General features: G+C 43.9%; 1 protein-coding gene across 3 annotated transcripts in view; it reads right to left on the minus strand.

Moving 5' to 3' along the window:
* The window catches only part of KIAA0232 (KIAA0232 ortholog), a 116,545-nt gene that overhangs the window by 86,469 nt on the left and 11,055 nt on the right, over positions 1-19,021 (minus strand). For 2 of the 3 annotated variants that reach the window (XM_030565389.1, XM_030565390.1), the window contains exon 2: positions 1,920-2,423. In XM_030565389.1, coding sequence (XP_030421249.1) covers positions 1,920-2,150 — 231 coding nt within the window. In that variant the 5' untranslated portion in view covers positions 2,151-2,423. The remainder of the gene's footprint in view (positions 1-1,919; positions 2,424-19,021) is intronic. The other variant, XM_030565392.1, reaches the window with a different exon arrangement.

A 19,021-nucleotide genomic window follows, 5' to 3' on the forward strand; every position in this document is an offset into this window, starting at 1 on the left:
AACCAGTTTGGGGTTTGTGGCCTTGATTTGTAACAGTCGGCCCTGAAGCTGGCACCCATTTGTGAGCCACTCCAGATAACCTGAGAGCATTCAGATGGCTCCCATGCTCTGCTCCTTCCCTGTGGTTCATTAGATCCTAATGTTAGATTAGGAGGTAGGGGTAGAGGATTTAAGAAGTGGCAGCATTCTTTCAAGCTCCGCTCTCAACACAAGCTGTACCTAGTTGAGGCACCAAAACGATAGGTCATTCACAGTAAGTTGTACAGATCTTCAAATTATGATTATCCTGCTTTTTGCAAGCTCTGATAAATAATGAATAATTTTGACACTTAATCATTATGGAGGTGCCTGGTAGCAACTGTATAGTTAGGCTTGTGTTTCAAAGTGGGCTTAAAATGGGGCATTAATCTGTATTTTCCTCTAACAATAAGTGGCAGTCTCCTGTAAGATTTCAGAGTGTTAAATTTTAGGCCCTTTGAATTTCCTGTGCAGCTTCTGTTAGTTAGAAAATTGGATTCTGGCTGAAATATTTCCTTGGCACTCAGACAATGTATCCTGAGCAAAACTGGTTCAATACACAGGGTTTTTGGGGGGAAGGTATTAACTGAATTTCAAGTCTTTTTGACTGCTATAATTCATAAGCAAGAATTTATGCACCAAGAGATATGCATATTATGTGCAAGTGTACTGTGCATAACAGAAAAGGTTTTAATGTAAAGACACAAGACCTTATGTGCAGCAGCAGCTCCTTGTGCATAAAGGAGTGCATTGGCAGGGGCTGTCTTTAGACCCCCTTCACAGCTCCAAATCCCTGCAACTGCTTAAGCTTAAATAACAAACAAACCAGTGGGAAATACATAAACTTTCATTTTGATTGTTAGACTTGCTATCGCACACTCTGTACCTACTAAACTCAAAACCACCCCCATGGATATGACAAGTTAAGCCATCTGATAATACCTCATACTTTTCCCCCCAGAAGCACATCCCTTATCATAACTACTTTACAGCATGAACCACACACCACAACCTTATCCCTGCCTCGTGAATGCCAGGCAGGCCTCTATCATACCCTTTACCAAGCCACCTCTCTTCTCCCTCCCCGTACCCCCCCACAACCAACACACTATTACTTCTAATATTGTTAAGAAGGAGTAGTTGGATAATGGAGGGTGGAAAAGGAAAGGTTGTGTCGGCAAAATTAAGGTTGCAGTGCATCATCTGTGATGCCCCACAGCTGATTAAGTTTTGTGCCTGTGGGTGGATGAACAGAAGTTATACACAGTGTTAGGTGGCTTAACTTTTCATTTCCTTGTTTTTCTGGATTTGAGTCATGAACAGAGCAACTGTTTTTTGTATATTCTTTATTAGGCTATACAGCCAACATCCTGTTACATTAATGCAGTTCATACCTCAGCTTTGTGTTTCAAGTTATCTGCAGACCTATAAACACAAAAACTAGACCCTACATATCCCTGATCCCAGCATACATTCTAGCGTAAAAGACTATATCCATCAGGAAAAGGTGTTACAAATTACCATGATCAAGCCCAATTTGACCCGTGTTGGCAAGGCTCTCTCAATTTATAGAAATCTCTATACCAAATTAGTGCAGCCAATGGATGTATGTCAAAATTCTATTTTTATATTTCATGAAATACCAGTGTTGATTACCAAGGTCTAATTTCATAATGTAATAGAAGTCAGGAAGTGATAAAATTCTTTAATACTGTATATCTGCTGTTATAGTAAGCTACCTACATCAAACTTGATTTTTCATCTAATCAAACAGGATCATGTCATGGTTTTTCAATGATGAAAGACATTTAACATCCAAACTATACCCAATGTATAATATACAATACATCAGAGATATAAGCATCCATTTTCACTGGACAACATCTAAAATATGTAAATACCTGTTCCTGCAGGTCGTAGTCATAGCTATCATGCAGCAGAAGACTGAGGACATACCGAGTATATATCATGGCATCAATGCCACACTTCTCTAGCTCTTGTCCCAGCCAGGTCTGCACTGGGCCCAAAGCATGAAGCAGAGACATTTCAGAAACAGATACAGGGCCTGGATAAGAGCTTGAGGAGCTTTCAGATGGCAAACCATCCACAACAATTGTACAGATAGGGCGCATGAATCTAGGTGGTTGGCATCCTTATAACGTGAAGCATTTTCTGTAGTTGATATTCCGTCGATATCTGGAGGTGATTTTCACTCCAGTAAATAGGAGAGAGGCTTGACTTCTAGGACAATCATTTATATTTCCTGGCAGTTAGCCATTTAGAGACGAACATCACTCTTCAGGCATGACCAGTGAATAAACTAAATCCTACTAGCAAACACATATGAAGATGTGTTTTTCTACCTTAATTTCACATTGAGACCAGATGCAAGTCCCCAGCAGGACCTATAAAGAGTAAAAAAAAAAAAAAAAAAAAAAAGTTGTGATGTGTATCCATACAACAAACATGAACAGTGAGCAAACATTCAAGAATGCAGTCATTTACATGTTGCTTACTTCCAAATGACACACAGTAGGTATACTATTCTTATGAAATTCCAAGTTTCCAGGAAACTTTTCAAGCAACATTTAAACACAAACACACACTCCACACCACAAGAGGGGGATAATAAGCACTTTACCAAGCAACTAACAACCAACTCATAGTTTGAAATTTATTTGCTTGACCTGGCTTTGTATGAAAGTTTCACTTTTATTACCATTGTTATCGCTTTAGAAATAGCACTTAGAGCAATAGCAACTCAGTTTTGGTTTTTGGGAAGCAACAGTTTTATTAATCAACTGACAGAAGACTGCTGAGCAGTTGAAATTCAGGAGTTCATTCATTTATTTTATAAACAAAAGAGAAAGCTTTACCATTCTGTAAACAGATATCATCCCTGTTGAGTTATATGGCCACACGGCCTAATGATCATAGTCGCATCTCCTCAAAAAGGTAACTCCCACTAAAATACCAAGGTTCCTTTTCTGATCTATTCATAAATTTTGAAGAAATAAGGACCATGATAATCATTTAGACAGACCTCCAACATGACAGGCGACAAGTCTTTCATTAATTAATTCCTGCTTCAAGTCCAATAGCTGTGGTTGAACTAGCAAGCATCACTTTTAGCCTGGTGTACGCTACAGAAAGTTAGATCAATGTAAGGCAGCTTATCAACGTAACTCCGTGTCTACACTACAATGTTGCTCACACCAACGTAAGTCACCAACTACACAGACTTAACTCCACTTCTGAGAGAGGCATAGCATTTAGGTTGGTGTATTTAGGTCAACGCAGTGTCAGCCCCACGGCTCCAGGCTGTCAGTTAAAATTGATGGAAATGCTTCTGGTGAGGAGATACACCACCAAGAGAATGAACCTATCTTCAACATGAAAAATGGATTTAATTACTGCAGTGGCTGTATGTTGATATAACTTAAGTTTACTTCCTCTTGTAGTGTAGAGTTGCCCATTGTAAAAATGTCCAATCTAGGTTTAAAGATTTCCAGGGATGAAGAATCCACTGAACCCATCACAACCCTGGGTAACTTGTTCCAAGGAGATGAGCCAGCCTCCCCCAACCCCTTTTTTAAATTGTACCTTATTTTTATTCTGAATTTGTCTAGTTTCCACTTCCAACCATTGGATCTTGTTATATCTTTGTTGGATTGAAGAGCCCTCTATCACCAAATTTCTGTTCCCATTAAGCTTCTCTTTGTTAAGCTAAATAGACTGAGCTCCTTAAGTCTCTCACTATATGGCATGTTTTCTGGTCTTAAGACTAAGAACAAATTGCATTTAGTATTTCCCAACATTGGCATAGTGTCTCAAATTCTAAGTTCAAAAGGGACCACTGATCCTCTCATCTTACCAACTGTATAGCACAGGACATAGAACTTCCCAAAAAATACTTCCTAGAGTGCATATCTTTTACAGAAACATCCAATCTTGATTTTAAAATAGTGATGGAGAATCCACCATGATCCTTGGTAAATTGTTCCAATGGCTAATTACGCTCATTGTTTTTACGCCTTATTTCCAGTCTGAATTTCTCTAGCTTCAACTTCTGGCAATTGGTATTACACCTCTCTTTGCTAGACTGAAATATCTTTTCCCCATGTAGGTTCTTGCAGACTAGTCAAGTCACCCCTTATCTCCTCTTTGCTGAACTAAACAGATTAACCTTTGAGTCTATAAGGCAGTGGTTCTCAACCCGGCTACATGTATTGCATGTCAATTCATCTAGATCAGTGTTTTTCAATCTAGAGGTTGCAGGACTAGTTTATGGGGGTCACAAGTGCAGGGCCAACGTTGGGGGGTGGCAAGCAGGGCAACTGCCTGGGCTGCACATCATAGGGAAGCCCATGAAACTGAGGCTATGGCTACACTACAGAGCTTTTAGCGACACAGCTGTGCTGCTAAAAGCTATGCAACGTAGCTGCTGTTTGTCAGCAGGAGAGAGTTCGCCTGCCGACAAAGCACTGTTCACACTGTGCTTTTCGTCGGTAAAACTTGTGTCGTTCGGCGGGGGAGATGTTTGCTGACAAAAGTTTTACTGACAAAGTGCCAGTGTAGACATCCCATTGCCTAAGCATGTAATATAGGGTGATAGGTCTCAGGCTTCACACTCTTGAAAAGGGTCCAGTAGTCTGGAAAGATTGTGAAACACAGGTATAAGGCATGCTTTCTAATCCTTTAATCTTTCTCATGTCCTGTCTCTGAACCCTCTCCAATTTTTCAATATCCTTCTTAAACTGTGGAAATCAGAACTGGACACAGTGTTCCAGTAGTGATCACATCAGTGATGAATACAAAGGTAATGTAACTTCTCTACTCCTACTTAACATTTCCCTGTTTATGCATTCATGGACTGCATTTTCGGCCACAGCATCACACTAGGAGCTCATGTTCAGCTGATTATCCTCCAGGATCTTTTTCAGAACCCCATATCCTGTAGGTATGGCCTACTTTCTTTGTTCCCACATATTACATTTATGCAGTTACCTTTATCAACCAAATTTGTAATCTCATCAAAAAATGAAGTTAGGTTTAACATGACTTATTTTCCATAAAGGCATATCGACTGGCATTAATATTACCACCAAACTAAATCCTCGTTCACTGGATCCCGTATTAGCTTTTTCTAGGAATTTTGTTCACCATTGACATGAGGATAACTGACCTATAATTATCCAGGTTATCCCTACTTGCCATTTTTTAAAATTAGCATTGTATTAGCCTTCTTGCACTCATAATAAATCTTGGAAATTTTATAAAAGTTAATATCAGTGGGCCAGAGATCTCCGCTAGCTCTTTTAGGACTCTTGGCGATCAGTTCCAGACCTGCTGATTTAAAAATGTTTATCCCTATTAGATCTTGTTTAATATCCTCCTTAGTTAAAAGTGGATTAAGTTTTTCATCCTCATGTGATATCAGTACTTTAGAATTATTTACAAATAATGAATAGAAATGTTTGAACGCTTTTGCCTTTTCTGCATCAACAACAACAATTTTACTGTTTCCATCTACTAACAGACTTACACTGTTGTTAAGATGCCCTTTGTTCCTGATATACTTACAAAGTTTCTTGCTCTCCTTAGCCTTGCCAGCCATGGATTTTTACCAGATTTCTGTAAATTTTCTTATCAACTATCTACAAGTAAGAGCCAAACTCACAACGCCCAACAAAGCATCTGAGCCCTCCTCCTCCCCTCAACCCCCAAGTAAGGGAGAGCCAAGCTCAAGATGACTAGCCAGGAATATGGTCTCACTGAGGGGAATCCCAGCAGAGCCTATGGGCATATTTTGACCCCACTACAGATAACTGATCCCAAGGGGCTCACATGACAGGCATGATCATATTTCGCATATCTGCACAATCTGTGTGTGGCATCTCATGTGGACATCATTTATTTTGTGGGCAGTGCTTGGGAGAGTACTGCAAACTGCCACTGCTCCCACAAATTCAATCTCTGCCATTCATATCCCAATGGGTGGCCTATCAGTACATGCTTACACTATTTCTAGCCAATAAAAGAACTGAAGTCTTAACATACAATGTCTTTCTTTATTCCACTGCCCCTTGTGCAATTATAGCTCCCAGTACCTGGAGGATAAATCAAGATCTTCAGTGGCTCAATATAGACCAGGAGTCGGCAACCTTTCAGAAGTGGTGTGCCGAGTCTTCATCTATTCACTCTAATTTAAGGTTTCACGTGCCAGTCATACATTTTAGTGTTTTTTAGAAGGTCTCTCTCTACAAGTCTATATATTATATAACTAAACTAGTGTTGTATTATAAAATAAACAAGGTTTTCAAAATGTTTAAGAAGCCTCATTTAAAATTAAACTAAAATGTTGATCTTACGCCACCGACCCGCTCAGCCCACTGCTGGTCTGGGGTTCTGTTCACCTAGGCTGGCAGTGGGCTGAGTGGGGCCTGTGGCCGGAACCCCAGCTGGGAAGAGTCTGGCAGCCAGAACCCCAGACCAGCAGCGGGCTGAGCGGCTTAGCCCACTGCCGCTCAGGGGTTCCATCCTCTGGCTCCTGCCAGATGGGATCCCGGCTGCCGGACTCACTCAGCCCAGTGTCAGTCTGGGGGCCCGACCCTGCCCACATACAGTGGGTAGCTACCTTCTCCCTGGTTCTGACCCATTCTCTTCCTCTCTCTGCACTGAGCTGAGTTGGAGTGGACCGAGCACAGGGCTGGGGGTGAAGAGTCTGGCCAGGAGCTAGAATGAAGGAGGGGGCTCAGGGTTAGGGCAGGAGGTTTGGGTGTGGGGGCACTTACCTGGGCAGCTCCCATGTGGTGTGAGGGGTGCAAGTGGAAATGTGAGTGAGGGTGCAGGGGCTCCTGTTTGGTGCGCAGGGTGGGGGTGGGGATGTGCAGGGTGCATGGGATGTGGGGGGGGATGGGGATGTGGGGGGTGCAAGAGTCAGGGCAGAGGGCTGGGGGCATATAAGGTGGGGTGCAGCTGTCAGGGTAGGGGGGCTGGGTATGTGTGGGGGTGCCAGTCAGGGCTGGGGTCATGGGGGAGTGAAGGAGTCAGGGCTGGGTGGTACAGGGCTCAGGGCAGAGGGCTGGGTGTGTGTGTGGGGGTGCAGAGCTCAGGGCAGAGGGCTGGGTGTGTGCGCGGGCAGGGGGTCAGGGCTCAGGGCAGAGGGCTGGGTGACTGGCCCCCTCAGAACCCCCAACCCCCCCCCCCGCTCCTTGTCTTGACTACCCTCTCCTGAGACCCTACCCCATCTAAGTCTCCCTGCCCCTTATCCCCTCACTGCCCCCCTAGGACGCTACCTCCTACCCTGTCCCCTGACTGCCCAAACCCTTATCCACACCCAGACAAACCCCCTGGACTGCCATGCCTATCTAACTGCTCCCTGCCCCCCTGACAGGATCCCCAGAACTCTGGATCCACACAACCCCGCCTCCCCACTCCCTGCCTGTCCCAACCCCTCTCCACACCCCTGCCTCCTGACAGTCCCCCCAGAACTCCTGACTCATCCAACCCCCGCAGCAATTGTCTCCTGACCACCCCCTCCAGACCCCCCCCCCCAACTGCTCCCCCAGGACCCTCTTTGCTCCCTGTCCCCTGACGGCCCTGACTCCTATCCAACCCCTAAACAGACCCCGGGACTCCCATGCCCTATCCAACCCCCCCTGCTCCCTGACTGCCTCCTCCAGAGACCCCCAGCCCTAACCACCCCCAGTATACCACCCCCCCATCCAGCTCCATGTCCCTTGACTGCCCCTACCCCTTACCCAACCTCCCCTGCCCCGGCACCGGAGCCAGCCCCCTTACCACCAGGCTCCTTGCTCATCCAGAGCCCTGTCGCCGCCACCCCCACGCACGCAGCCCTGTGTCGCCCTGCCTTTCAGAGCGCTGCGCCCACGGCAGCAGGGCTCTGGATGAGCGGGGAGCATCTTTCCCTCCCCACAGAGCCAAAGGCTGCCTTGTAGGAGCGCCTAACGCCAACCCCCAGAGCAGGGCTCTAGGGGAAGGCAAGGGAGGGGGCAGCAGCTTGCTGCGCTTGGGTCAGCACTCCGGCCCGGGACTGCGGACCCCGCAGCTTGCCACATTGGCAAGATTTTTAATGACATGCAGCGTCCCAGCAGGCAGCTGCGTGCCATTAAAAATTGGCTCGCGTGCCATAGGTTGCCGACCCCTGCTATAGACATTGTCACAAGCAGGACACCCATTTTAAACCTAACACTACAGACATTACTAGCCAGGGCACCTAATACAAAGACAACTTTTCAATTAAAGTGGCCATTAGTAGTCCCTGTCACCTTGTCTGTTGGAACACATAAGCCTAATTTTGAGAGAGAGTGAATGAATAAAAATAGTACATTTTAATCTTAAGATAGTCAACATGAATTGGTCAGTATCAGACTTACATCAGGCAGATACTTATGAGTTGGCTAAATTGACAGCAAAAATGCCATGAAGGACTGAAAGATAATATTGTTTCATCAAGCATTTTTTTAAAAAAGTAAAAAGTAGCTAATGTGTATTCTAAGTTCAGCAAAACTTTCAAAAATTCTGTTTATCTAGAGGCCAACATTTTCAAAATTAGAAGCTTAAACTTAGGTATCTAAAACCATATTTAGGCATCTAAATAGTAGACGAAGGTCCAGAAATGCAGGGAACCAACAAATCCCACTGAAACCAATGTGAATTGTTGAATAAAAAGTAACCTCTTTCTTAAACCACATCCTCCTATTTAGCCCTACAGCAATGTCAACTGCTGCACAACTGACTTTTCCTTCCAGCCTCTCATTATCTGCATGCTACAGCATGTGATAAAATCCCCTCCCTTGACTCAGTATGTGCTACCTCAACCCACTCCTTCAAATTCCCTCAAAGCTCTCTTCTTTCTAAAGGAGTGAGGCCTAAATGCTCCAGTCTTCCCGCAAAGTAGCCAGCAAACGTGATAGAATACACAAATAAAGAGTTACAAAAATTGTGAAATTAACAAGAAATATGCTAAACTTCACCAAACTATCAGTTCTCTCACTTTGCTTTTTTGATGCATCCCTTTCCTCATCATTGCCTGTCAGTGTCCATTCAGATTCTAAAGATATTTGGGGCAAAGAATAGGGTCTTCATATTAACTACTCCTAACACACTGTTGAAGCCATATAAAACAGTAATATCAAAAGTTCAGCACTGTAATTTGAATAGCAGTAGCATGAAAAGTACATGGATTACTTCTGCATAGTAGGATCAAGCAGAAAAAAGCTGAATTATGAAATCAAAAGCAGACTCAATGAGAACACAAAACAAAAAAGCCCACTCTAATTCAGTGGATTCCTGTTCCCTTCTTTCTTCTCTCACAAGGTCTGCAGTGGGATGGAGAATAGAGAGTTCACACAAACACACTTCAAGTACTCTGGTTCCTGAGAATACTTACCTATAGGGATCAGGCTAAGCAAGCCTAAAAAGGGGAAAGCAACAGTGTCATTTGGAAATTTTCCAACAGAATATTCTTCCCATCAGACAATGACAAATCACAGAAAGCAAAACATTTTGGAGAACTGTTGTCACTTTTAATGAAAATTCATGTAAGAAGAAAAATTGGAAAAACATTTCAACAAGGTTGAAACATTCCATTTGTCCTTTTCAGAATGGAATGTTTTGATTATCCATTCCAAAATAACTTTGTTCCAATTTTTTAATTTTATATTATATAACAAAATGAAAGTCAAAATTGAAACAATATTTCAATCTCATCAAAATGAGAATCAACCTGCAACATTATTTTGGGATTTCTTTTTGCAGGAAATTTCACAGCAGCTTTGAAATTCCAAAATTCTCTGCAAACCAAAAAATCCGGTTCCCACCCAGCAGTTATAGTTTGATACGTAAGGCAATAAGAAGTCACTGACATGACTTAGAGAAGGGCAACACTGGCAAATGTGCAAAAAAGATCATTTTAGAAGTGACAGTGCGAGAAGGGTTGGTATCACAAGCTTCATCTTCACTAGGAACAAGACATTTTTATCACAGTTAACATGTTAGCTAATGTGTATTCTAATGCAGACAAGCTGAATTTTTAATAAATTTATAGTTTTTAAAATGTGTCTTGACTACACTAGGCTTAATATGCATTAGCTACTGCATTAAAAAATATATATACCTCCCCCCTCCCTTTTTAGGCCATGGCTTAAGAAACCCAAAAAGGGAGAAACTGCAGTATGGTCTGAAGTGATCAAATTAACCACCTCTAATAAACAGTTGGCATATTACTCATGATTAAGGCTACGTTTTAGTCACGGGTATTGTTAGTAAAAGTCATGGGTAGTATACAAAAATGCACAGCCTGTGACCTGTCCATGATTTGTACTACATACCCGACTAAATCCTGGGGAGGGGGAGGCCCAGGAGGTGCCGCAGGTAGAGTAGGGGTCCTCCTGGTGCCAGGTAGGGGAGGGGGGCTGACAGGCTCCCTACCGGGCTCCTTGCAGTTCCCCAGAAGCTGTGACATGTCCCTCCCTCAGCTCTTATCTCTGCGCACTCTCCTACTAGCTGGAGCTAGGAGCTGAGGAAGGGACATGTCACCACTTCCGGGGAGCCCCCGAAAGTAAGCGCCACCCACAGCCCTCACCCCCTGCCATGCGTCAACCCCCAGCCCTGAGCCCCCTCCCACATGCACCCAAACTCCTGCTGCTATTGCTGGGGGGTGGCCTGAGTTTGCCACAGCAGCAGCTGGTGCGGCTTGTCCAGGTGTTACCCAAACTACTCAGGCGGCCCCTGGGCCAGCCACACCAGCCACTGCAGAAGTCATGGAAAGTCACAGAATCTGTGATTTCCGTGACAAACTCACTTACTTATGGCTAGTGGAAACAAGATTAAGTTATGCCACCCTTCTCAAACAAAGAATTTCTGTGAAGTTTTTATAGTATGGCAATACTTGCTTATTCAATTTTCTGGTTCTTTTTTTCCTTCTTGGTACTTTGCCTTTTCCCCTTTGAAAACAGTACCATTGTTAAGGGTAGTTCTAAATACCATCCACCAGGGTGGAACTGATTTAAAATCAAACTGATTTTAATCATGATTTAAAATCAGTAGTCAGGATGACTCTAATCATGGATTTCTACATAAAAGTGCGTTCCTGTTGGTTGTTAGAACCTTAATAAATATTCTTCACAACTCAGATGTACGTTTCATTTTTAGAAGGTACACACTGTACATTTTTAAAGTGATTTGAAAACTTTTCAAATTAGTTTTACAGCTATATCAGAAAATGAATGATTGTTTGGTTATTTCATTTACCAAAGGTAATTGAAGCAGATATTTATGAAGTCACTGGAAAGTGATCTCCAGTTCAAACAGGTTAATCATTAATATTTGGAGGACTTTCTTTCCATGCTGGATTAGGAGGAGAGCATCACCAGGCCTTGCATTTCTTTTGCACGCATCCCTGTCTTACCCACAGGTAGAGGAACTTCATTTAAATATTCCCAAACTGGGTCTCTTATGGCCTGCTGCCATTATAGGTTTTCCCTTCTAGTGAGAGAATGGTATGGTAGATCTCAAATCAATGAAGGCTACACTCAGAAAGACCTCAAGACTTCTGGAATGTGCTGTTCAAACAGTTTCACTTTTGTTTTTACTGCCTGTCCCCTCCCTTCTCATATTTATCTCCAGACTTCTCCTTGTCCAGATCTATTCCGCCCCCAACAATCTTCTATTCATTGAACTTTTAGAAACTTTGCACTTTCAGAGAGAGGCAAGGGACTGACTGTGTACACAAATTTGCACCGGGACAATAGGGTCAAGATCTCTTATGTCTCACCTTTATATATTTATTTACTTATTTAAAAACATTTTTGCTGTTAACAAGCATGTTATCTCTGGAGACGCAAATCCACAGTTTGAGAACTGCAAAACTAAGCATCTCTGATGATATCTTCTAGACTGAGCACTGAGTTCCATTGGGTAGATAGAAAGATTAACCTAAATAATTTATACAGAAGCCCCTGGAACTCCATAAAATTGGGTCCCTAATCCACGAACTATTGAAACTCATTTACAAAACTTTTCTTGTTTTATGAATACACCTCTGACTCAATATAACACAAATTCAGATATAATGCGGTAAAGCAGTGCTCGGGGGGGGGCAGGACTGCATACTCAGGCGGATCAACGCAAGTTCTTTGTAACACGGTTTAACCTATAACGTGGTAAGATTTTTTGGCTCCTGAGGACAGCATTATATCGGGGTAGAAGGGTATATTGTCTCATACTATAGAATTAAAATTTATAATCCCTATTCATGATGAGGTATCTTTGAGCTATAATGTATCTTAATTAAAACTATCTTTTCCTCAAAAAGCATTTTATCAAAAAAAATTTGATTTTTTTTTTAAATTGATTTTATCCACCCTGCCATCCACAAGCATGATATACAATAAATTTACAAAATTCCATATAAAAGATGTATAGAGAACTTTAAGATTACATAGTTAAGCAATATCAGAAAACATAAAACTAAGGGTGCATACACAAACTTCACTCTGTCCCTTGTGTGTATGCATTACAAGAGACTTTAATTACGTGACCATACACTATTTCTCAAATAGTACATTAATAATCATCACATTTTCTCTTTGACCCAGGATACATAGGTACAATTTCTACTGTTTGTTACTCTGTATATGCTGGACAAACTGAGCCCACTGCATTTTCATTAGCAATTGGAGGGAGACATCTTTAGGGCACATTAAAGTTTCCCTAGTAGAAGAGAGAAAGGATGATCCAGTAGCACTAGCCTGGGAGTTGAGAAACCCACATGAAATCCCCTGCTCCATCACTGACATTCCTCTGTGGCTTCGGGCAAAGTCTCTCTGCATTTCAGTTTACCAGCTATAAAATGGGAACAACTGTAATTCCCTGCTTTAGTAGTGTTGGGGGGATCAGTACATTAAAGTATGGCTACACTTGCACGGCAGCGCTTTGAAGTTTCGAGTGTGGTCCCAGCGCTGCACTTACTCCACATCCTCTACGGATGTAACTTGCAGCGCTGGGAGCAGCACTGTTTACACTGAGGCTTTACAGCACTGTATCTTGCAGCGCTCAGGCGGGTGTTTTTTTCACACCCCTGAGCGCGAAAGTTGCAGCGCTATAAAGCGCCAGTGTAGCCATGCCCAAAGATTGTGAGGTATTCAAATACTATGGTAACTGAGACCATGGAAGTACCTAAAACAGACAAAAGGCGGCCATCCTGCTTTGTGGTGGAGTGGCAATTATAGCTATGGGTATATCAAACAGTTATCTAGATACTAGCATGGGTAGATTACAGTAGAAAAAAGAAAAGAAAAAGATTACAGTCCTCAATATATGCTCACTGCAGAAGTGATAGGAGTATGTATTTATATTCAAACTATCAACAAGCAAAGCAGACTAGTTAAAAGTGCAAGCTGGGCCAGGGCTCTCCATGTCTTTAACAGCTCCTTTCTCCACATCTTTTTTTCCAATACCAAAACAAAAAAAAGTCTTTTGTCATGGAGAAACAAAGCAGATACAGAAACTGTATCTAAAACAGCCTTATTACTTGCATTTCACAAGCAGTAAGAGACCTGCAAAAACATCATGCACCCAGAGGGTTAGGTGCTGTAAAGAATGTTATTTAATTAAAACTTCCTGCTCCAAAGAACTTAGTCCTAGTTTAAGACTTTCAGAGGGGAATGAAAGACTCTAAATTTTTGAAGTCTAAGGACTCTCAACCTTGTTTGAAATCTCCCCTCCCCCATATTCAGGCAATAGGACACAGAATCTAAGAGAATATCCATCTTAATACAGAAATGCAGCTACAATGGAAAGTTCCAACATAACTATGAGGGAGAACATGCAGAATCAAAAGCAATCTGCACTGTTACCCCATCCAGAGGGCTGTACATTTTTGACATGTACTAAGTCCTGTACAAAATGCTCTTATTGGTCTGTACTATCATTGTCTGCTTCATCTACTGAATTCTCACAGTACTCTACCGCTGCCAGTGAGCAGAGTAAGGAACTGGAATCCCGTATCATTTGTTTTCTATAGTCCAGAACCATATTCTTTAGGTGGAGGGTTTTGCACTAGTTATTTATTGCAGTGGAATGATGCGTTTATGACTTAAAAGTTTTATAATTATTTGCACTGCAGTAGCACCTACAGGCTCCAGCCAGATTAGGGCCCCATTTGTGCACATAAACAAAACAGGGCTCAATGCCTCAAAGTATGTCTGTACTAAAGTAAAAAAAGTGTTTTAACTCTGTTAGCTTGGGCTAAAACAGCAGTGAAAATACAGAGAGATTCCGCTTAGCAGCTTGAGTTCAACCTCTGGCTCTAACTTGGGCAGCTAACCCAAGCTAAAAAGAACAAGTCTTCACTGCTATTTTAATCTGAGATAGCTGATTTTCAATTCTTTCAAGAAAGATGTTGATAAATCAAACCATGTTCAGAAAAGAGCCCCGACAAGGATTAAAGCATTAGAAAACATGCCTTATAGTGACACTCAAGGAGCTCAATTTGTTTAGTTTAACAAAGATACACTCTTCAACCTAGCAGACAAAAGATATCACAAAATCCAATGGCTGGAAGTTGAAAGTAGACGAATTCAGGCTAGAACTGAGGTGTACATGTTTAAGTGAGTGTAATTAGCCATTGGAACAATTTACTAAAGATTGTGGTAGATTTTCCAGCAAGGGCAACTTTAAAATCAAGATACAAGTTTTTCAAAATATATGCTCTAGATCAGACTAGATGGTCTAGTAGCTAGGCCCTTCTGGTCTTTGAATCTATAAACTTGAGTTAGCTAACCAGAGCTAAGAACACACTCTTTCCCCCTTCCCCTGCTTCAGTGAAGACATACCCAGACAGCTTACAATCTTTGTACAAGACAAGAAACAACAGATAGGAATAGACGCAGAGAGCACAAAGCATAAGCAAAACTATTATGATTTGTTAAGTAGCAGCAGTCACAGAACATTCACTGCTTAGCCATTGTCATTTGCTTTGTAGGCACTGTGACAGAGGTAAGTTTGAGTACAAGATCTGAAGGGGGATAATGTAGTGGCTTCATGGATTTTTGCAAGGAGCTCTTCCCGTGCATTAAAAGGAGACATGGGAGAAAGTGCAGAGATGATAGGTGGAAAGTTTAGTTAATAAGCAATTATTAGGTCTATACAATTCTAAGGCCTTGGAACCCTGCACAAGCACAATACAAGATCAAAGTATACCTGATCTGGACTGCATTCACAACAGTTACACCTTCTAGTAGCATTCTGTTTTACTACCCAGCTACTTACTGGACTGATAGGATCAAACACTTGCATCTCTTAATACCTTGCTCTTAGACAGTGATATTCATCGGCAGATCTGATGAAAGTAGACTTTACAAAGCAGGTAGACATTATTCTCCCCATTTTACAGATGGGGAAAAAGAGGCACAGACAGGTAACACAACTTGCACAAGGTCTCCCAGCAGGACAGCAGCTGAGACAGAACACAATCCAGGTGTCCTGAGTCCCAGTCCAATGATCCATCCACTACACAACAAGGCTTGGACTGAGTTGGTACACTGTTATAAAAACACTGCCATCTCTCTCAAACTGCTAATTTGTTTTCCAGAACCTCAGCTTTAAAAAAAGTCTAGTTTTTACAACTAGTGGGGATGGGAGGAAGAGAGGTGGAACTTAAGGGCTTGTCTATACTGGCAATTTACAGCGCTGCAACTTTCTTGCTCCGGGGGGGGGGGGGTGGAGGTGGAACACTCCCCTGAGTGCAGCAAGTTTCAGTACTGTAAAGTACCAGTGTTGACAGTGCACCAGCGCTGGTAGCTGTGCCCCTCGTAGAGGTAGGGCTTTTTAGAGTGCTGGGCGATCTTTCTGCAGGCTGGTGCAATATCTACATTGCCACTTTACAGTACTGAAACTTGCAGCACTCGGGGGTGTTTTGTCACACCCCTGAGCGAGAAAGCTGCAGTGCTGTAAAGTGGCAGTGTAGACAAGGCCTAAGTTATACCACTTAGTGTTACACAGAAATAACTTCCAGTGCAAACATACTTATGCCAGAAGAGTACCGTTTTCTGGTTTATATTATGTCACTTTGAAAGGCCCTGTCACATTTGACCTCTGCTTAAGCACTGCTCCAGCTCAAGATAATTTGGATGCCCAGTGTACAAAAAGCAACAGTTTCCAACAGCCACATCTGAAAGACTGTTACACCGCAAGAGTATTCAAACAGTTCACATACTCTTCAGAACCCAATGTAGTTAGTGCATGAATGTGAGCTTCTTACTTTTCTGTGTACCTATTGGGTTTCCGGGAAGTGGGCGGGCGGAAGCCCGTCCACTGCTAAAGGATTCCCCTCCCCCACACAGCCTAAGGGGAGGATCTACAGGACCTCAGAACCCAACTGATTTCGGGGGACAACTAATAAAAGAACAGGGACAGGAGTGTGGTCAAAGGGTCATAAGAAGGGAGCCTGATGGGGACACCGAGCAGAGAGCCCCGGACAGCGCCCACTGCTCCTCAAAAGCGTCAAGGGAGCCAGTGGACGCCGCCCAGAGGAACTCCGCTGTACCTTAACTTTTAACTAAAGACAGTCAGAGTTTAAGGCTGGAAGGAACCACCAGTTCATCTAGTCTGACCTCCTTATGTCACAAGCCATCAGCACCACTCAGCCCCCATACACTAAACCCAACAACAGTTTGACCGAAGTATTATAGCCCATGGGATACTAAACTATCAGTTGCCATAGGGAGAGAATGGAAGGCACTGAGGTGCACCAACACCAGAGCCCCCATCCCCCTACAAAGGCAGAGAATTAAGTGAGATATACCCAGATAATCCCAGTAAGTGACCTCGCTCTATGTTGCAAAGGAAGATGAGGTCTGCCCAATATCACTGCCAATATGACCTGGGGCAAAAGTCCTTCCTGACCCCATATATGACAACCAGTTCCACCCTGAGCATGTGAGCAATGCCAGCCCAACACCATCAAACTCTGTCTAGAACACTCCCACATCAGCATCAACTTCCTGGATGACAGGATCAGCTTCAGCAATGCAATCCTACAGACAACTATATACAAGAAACCCACGGATCACCACACTTATCTTCACAGTTCCAGTAACCACCCCAAACATGAAGAAATCAATTGTCTACAACCAACTATTCAGATATCACAGAATAGGCTCTGAGGAGAAAGTTAAAACTGCTTTCATCAAACAAGGACACTCCATCAGAGAAGTAGAACACATCATAGAATGGGCTGCTCAAATATCTCAGGAGAACATGCTTCAATATCAGGAAAAAACAATGCACCGACCATCCACCCTTAATTATCACCAATCACTGTACAATGGAATCCAGATGGGGTATCATCAAACAATTACAACTCATATTTGATGTGGACTACATTCTGAAAGAAGTCTTTCCCCAAGCCTCCCTCACCCCCCAAAGAAACCATCACCACCAAGATGATCCTCAGAAGCAAGCTCCCCACAGACCAGGGAACATCAACTCCAAGAGGCACCAGATTCTGCCAGAACAACAGATGCAAAACCTGCAGACAGATCTCCAGTAATATGATGATCAACACCCTCCACAACATACCTTTCAAGATCCATGGGTCCTACACATGCCTACTAACAAGTGGCCTACCTCATCCAGTGCATAAATTTCTCAATAATTGTGTGTGTGAAAACAGACAATCACTACACTCTAGAATGAACTCTCAGGATGTTTTTGTCTTTTATCATTTTTTTCTATCACCTATGGGAGAACACTTTTCACAATGTGGTCACTCCATATCTGACCTTCCTCAAAAGGAAACCATCACACCACCTTCAAAAGACAAACCTAGGAACTTAAATTCATAACTCTGAAAGACACTAAAAATAATGGCCTCAAAAGGGGGTGATACTGGTTATATGCTTCATTACAACAATTTATGACACACACCTCTATCCCAATATAACGCGACCCAATATAACACGAATTCGGATATAACACAGTAAAGCAGCACTCGGGGGGGGACAGGGCTGCGCGCTCCAGCAGATCAGCATGTCACTATGTCTGGCTCCGACACGCTGCTCTGAGAGGCGTGTTAAGGGTGCCAGGTCAGGGCCGAGGGGTTAAATAAGGGGCAGAGGGTCTTGGGGGGTGGTCAGGGGATAGGGAGCAGGGGGGAGCCACAGGCCGAGGAAGGGAGCTGCAGTGCAGAAGAAATGTCACATGGGCTCCAGCTGGCGCCAAGAAGTTGGGGAAGACTGGTCCATGCAGGGAAGTTGCGGATCCAGGGCAGGGAGAGGTGCTCATCCTAGACAGCGCCGTGCAGGTGCCCCTGTCCCTGCACTGGAGGACTCGGAACAGAGCAGGCCCAGCTGGCAGGCTGCACCCCACTTGCAGCAGCACCGGGCAGGCTCTCTGGGTCCATAGCATGCTGCACTACCTGCCGGCAGTTGGGGGTTCCATGCACCCCAGTGAGCAGCTGGCGGTGGCGTCCTCACCAGAGACCGGCAGTGCAGGGCTTTGCAGAGGAGGAGCGATGGCTGAGCGCAGGCATGCACGGCAGGAGCTGCCTGCTGATGGCTCACCCTCCCCCGGCACCGCATTGGCACGGGGTGGGAATCAGGCACACACGAGCACCTCAGGCGTGGCTGCTTCCCCTCGCAGGGCTCAGCCACTGTGCCGGGCTAGGTGTGCTCTGTGGACAGGGCAGTGGCTGCCCGGCCAGTTCCCCCGTCCCGCCCCCACAGGGCTCGCCCCAGCTGATGTGGTCGAGCAGGTGCGAGCACTTCCGTGCGCCGGCTCCCCGGATCCTAGTGCCCAACCCGGTGTGGCGCGTGGCTCAGCGAGAGAGTCCTGGGAGTGACTAGGGACACGGGGGGCTGATTGGATAGGTTGGGGGTTCTGAGGGATCAGTCAGAAGGCAGGATGTAGGTGAGGGTGGATGGAGGCGGGGCTATTTGCTGACAATTAATAATGGAGATGCTTGAGACCAAAGCAA

The sequence above is a fragment of the Gopherus evgoodei genome, chromosome 5 (genome assembly GCF_007399415.2).
Source record: "Gopherus evgoodei ecotype Sinaloan lineage chromosome 5, rGopEvg1_v1.p, whole genome shotgun sequence".
In the NCBI taxonomy this organism is placed as follows: Eukaryota; Metazoa; Chordata; order Testudines; family Testudinidae; genus Gopherus; species Gopherus evgoodei.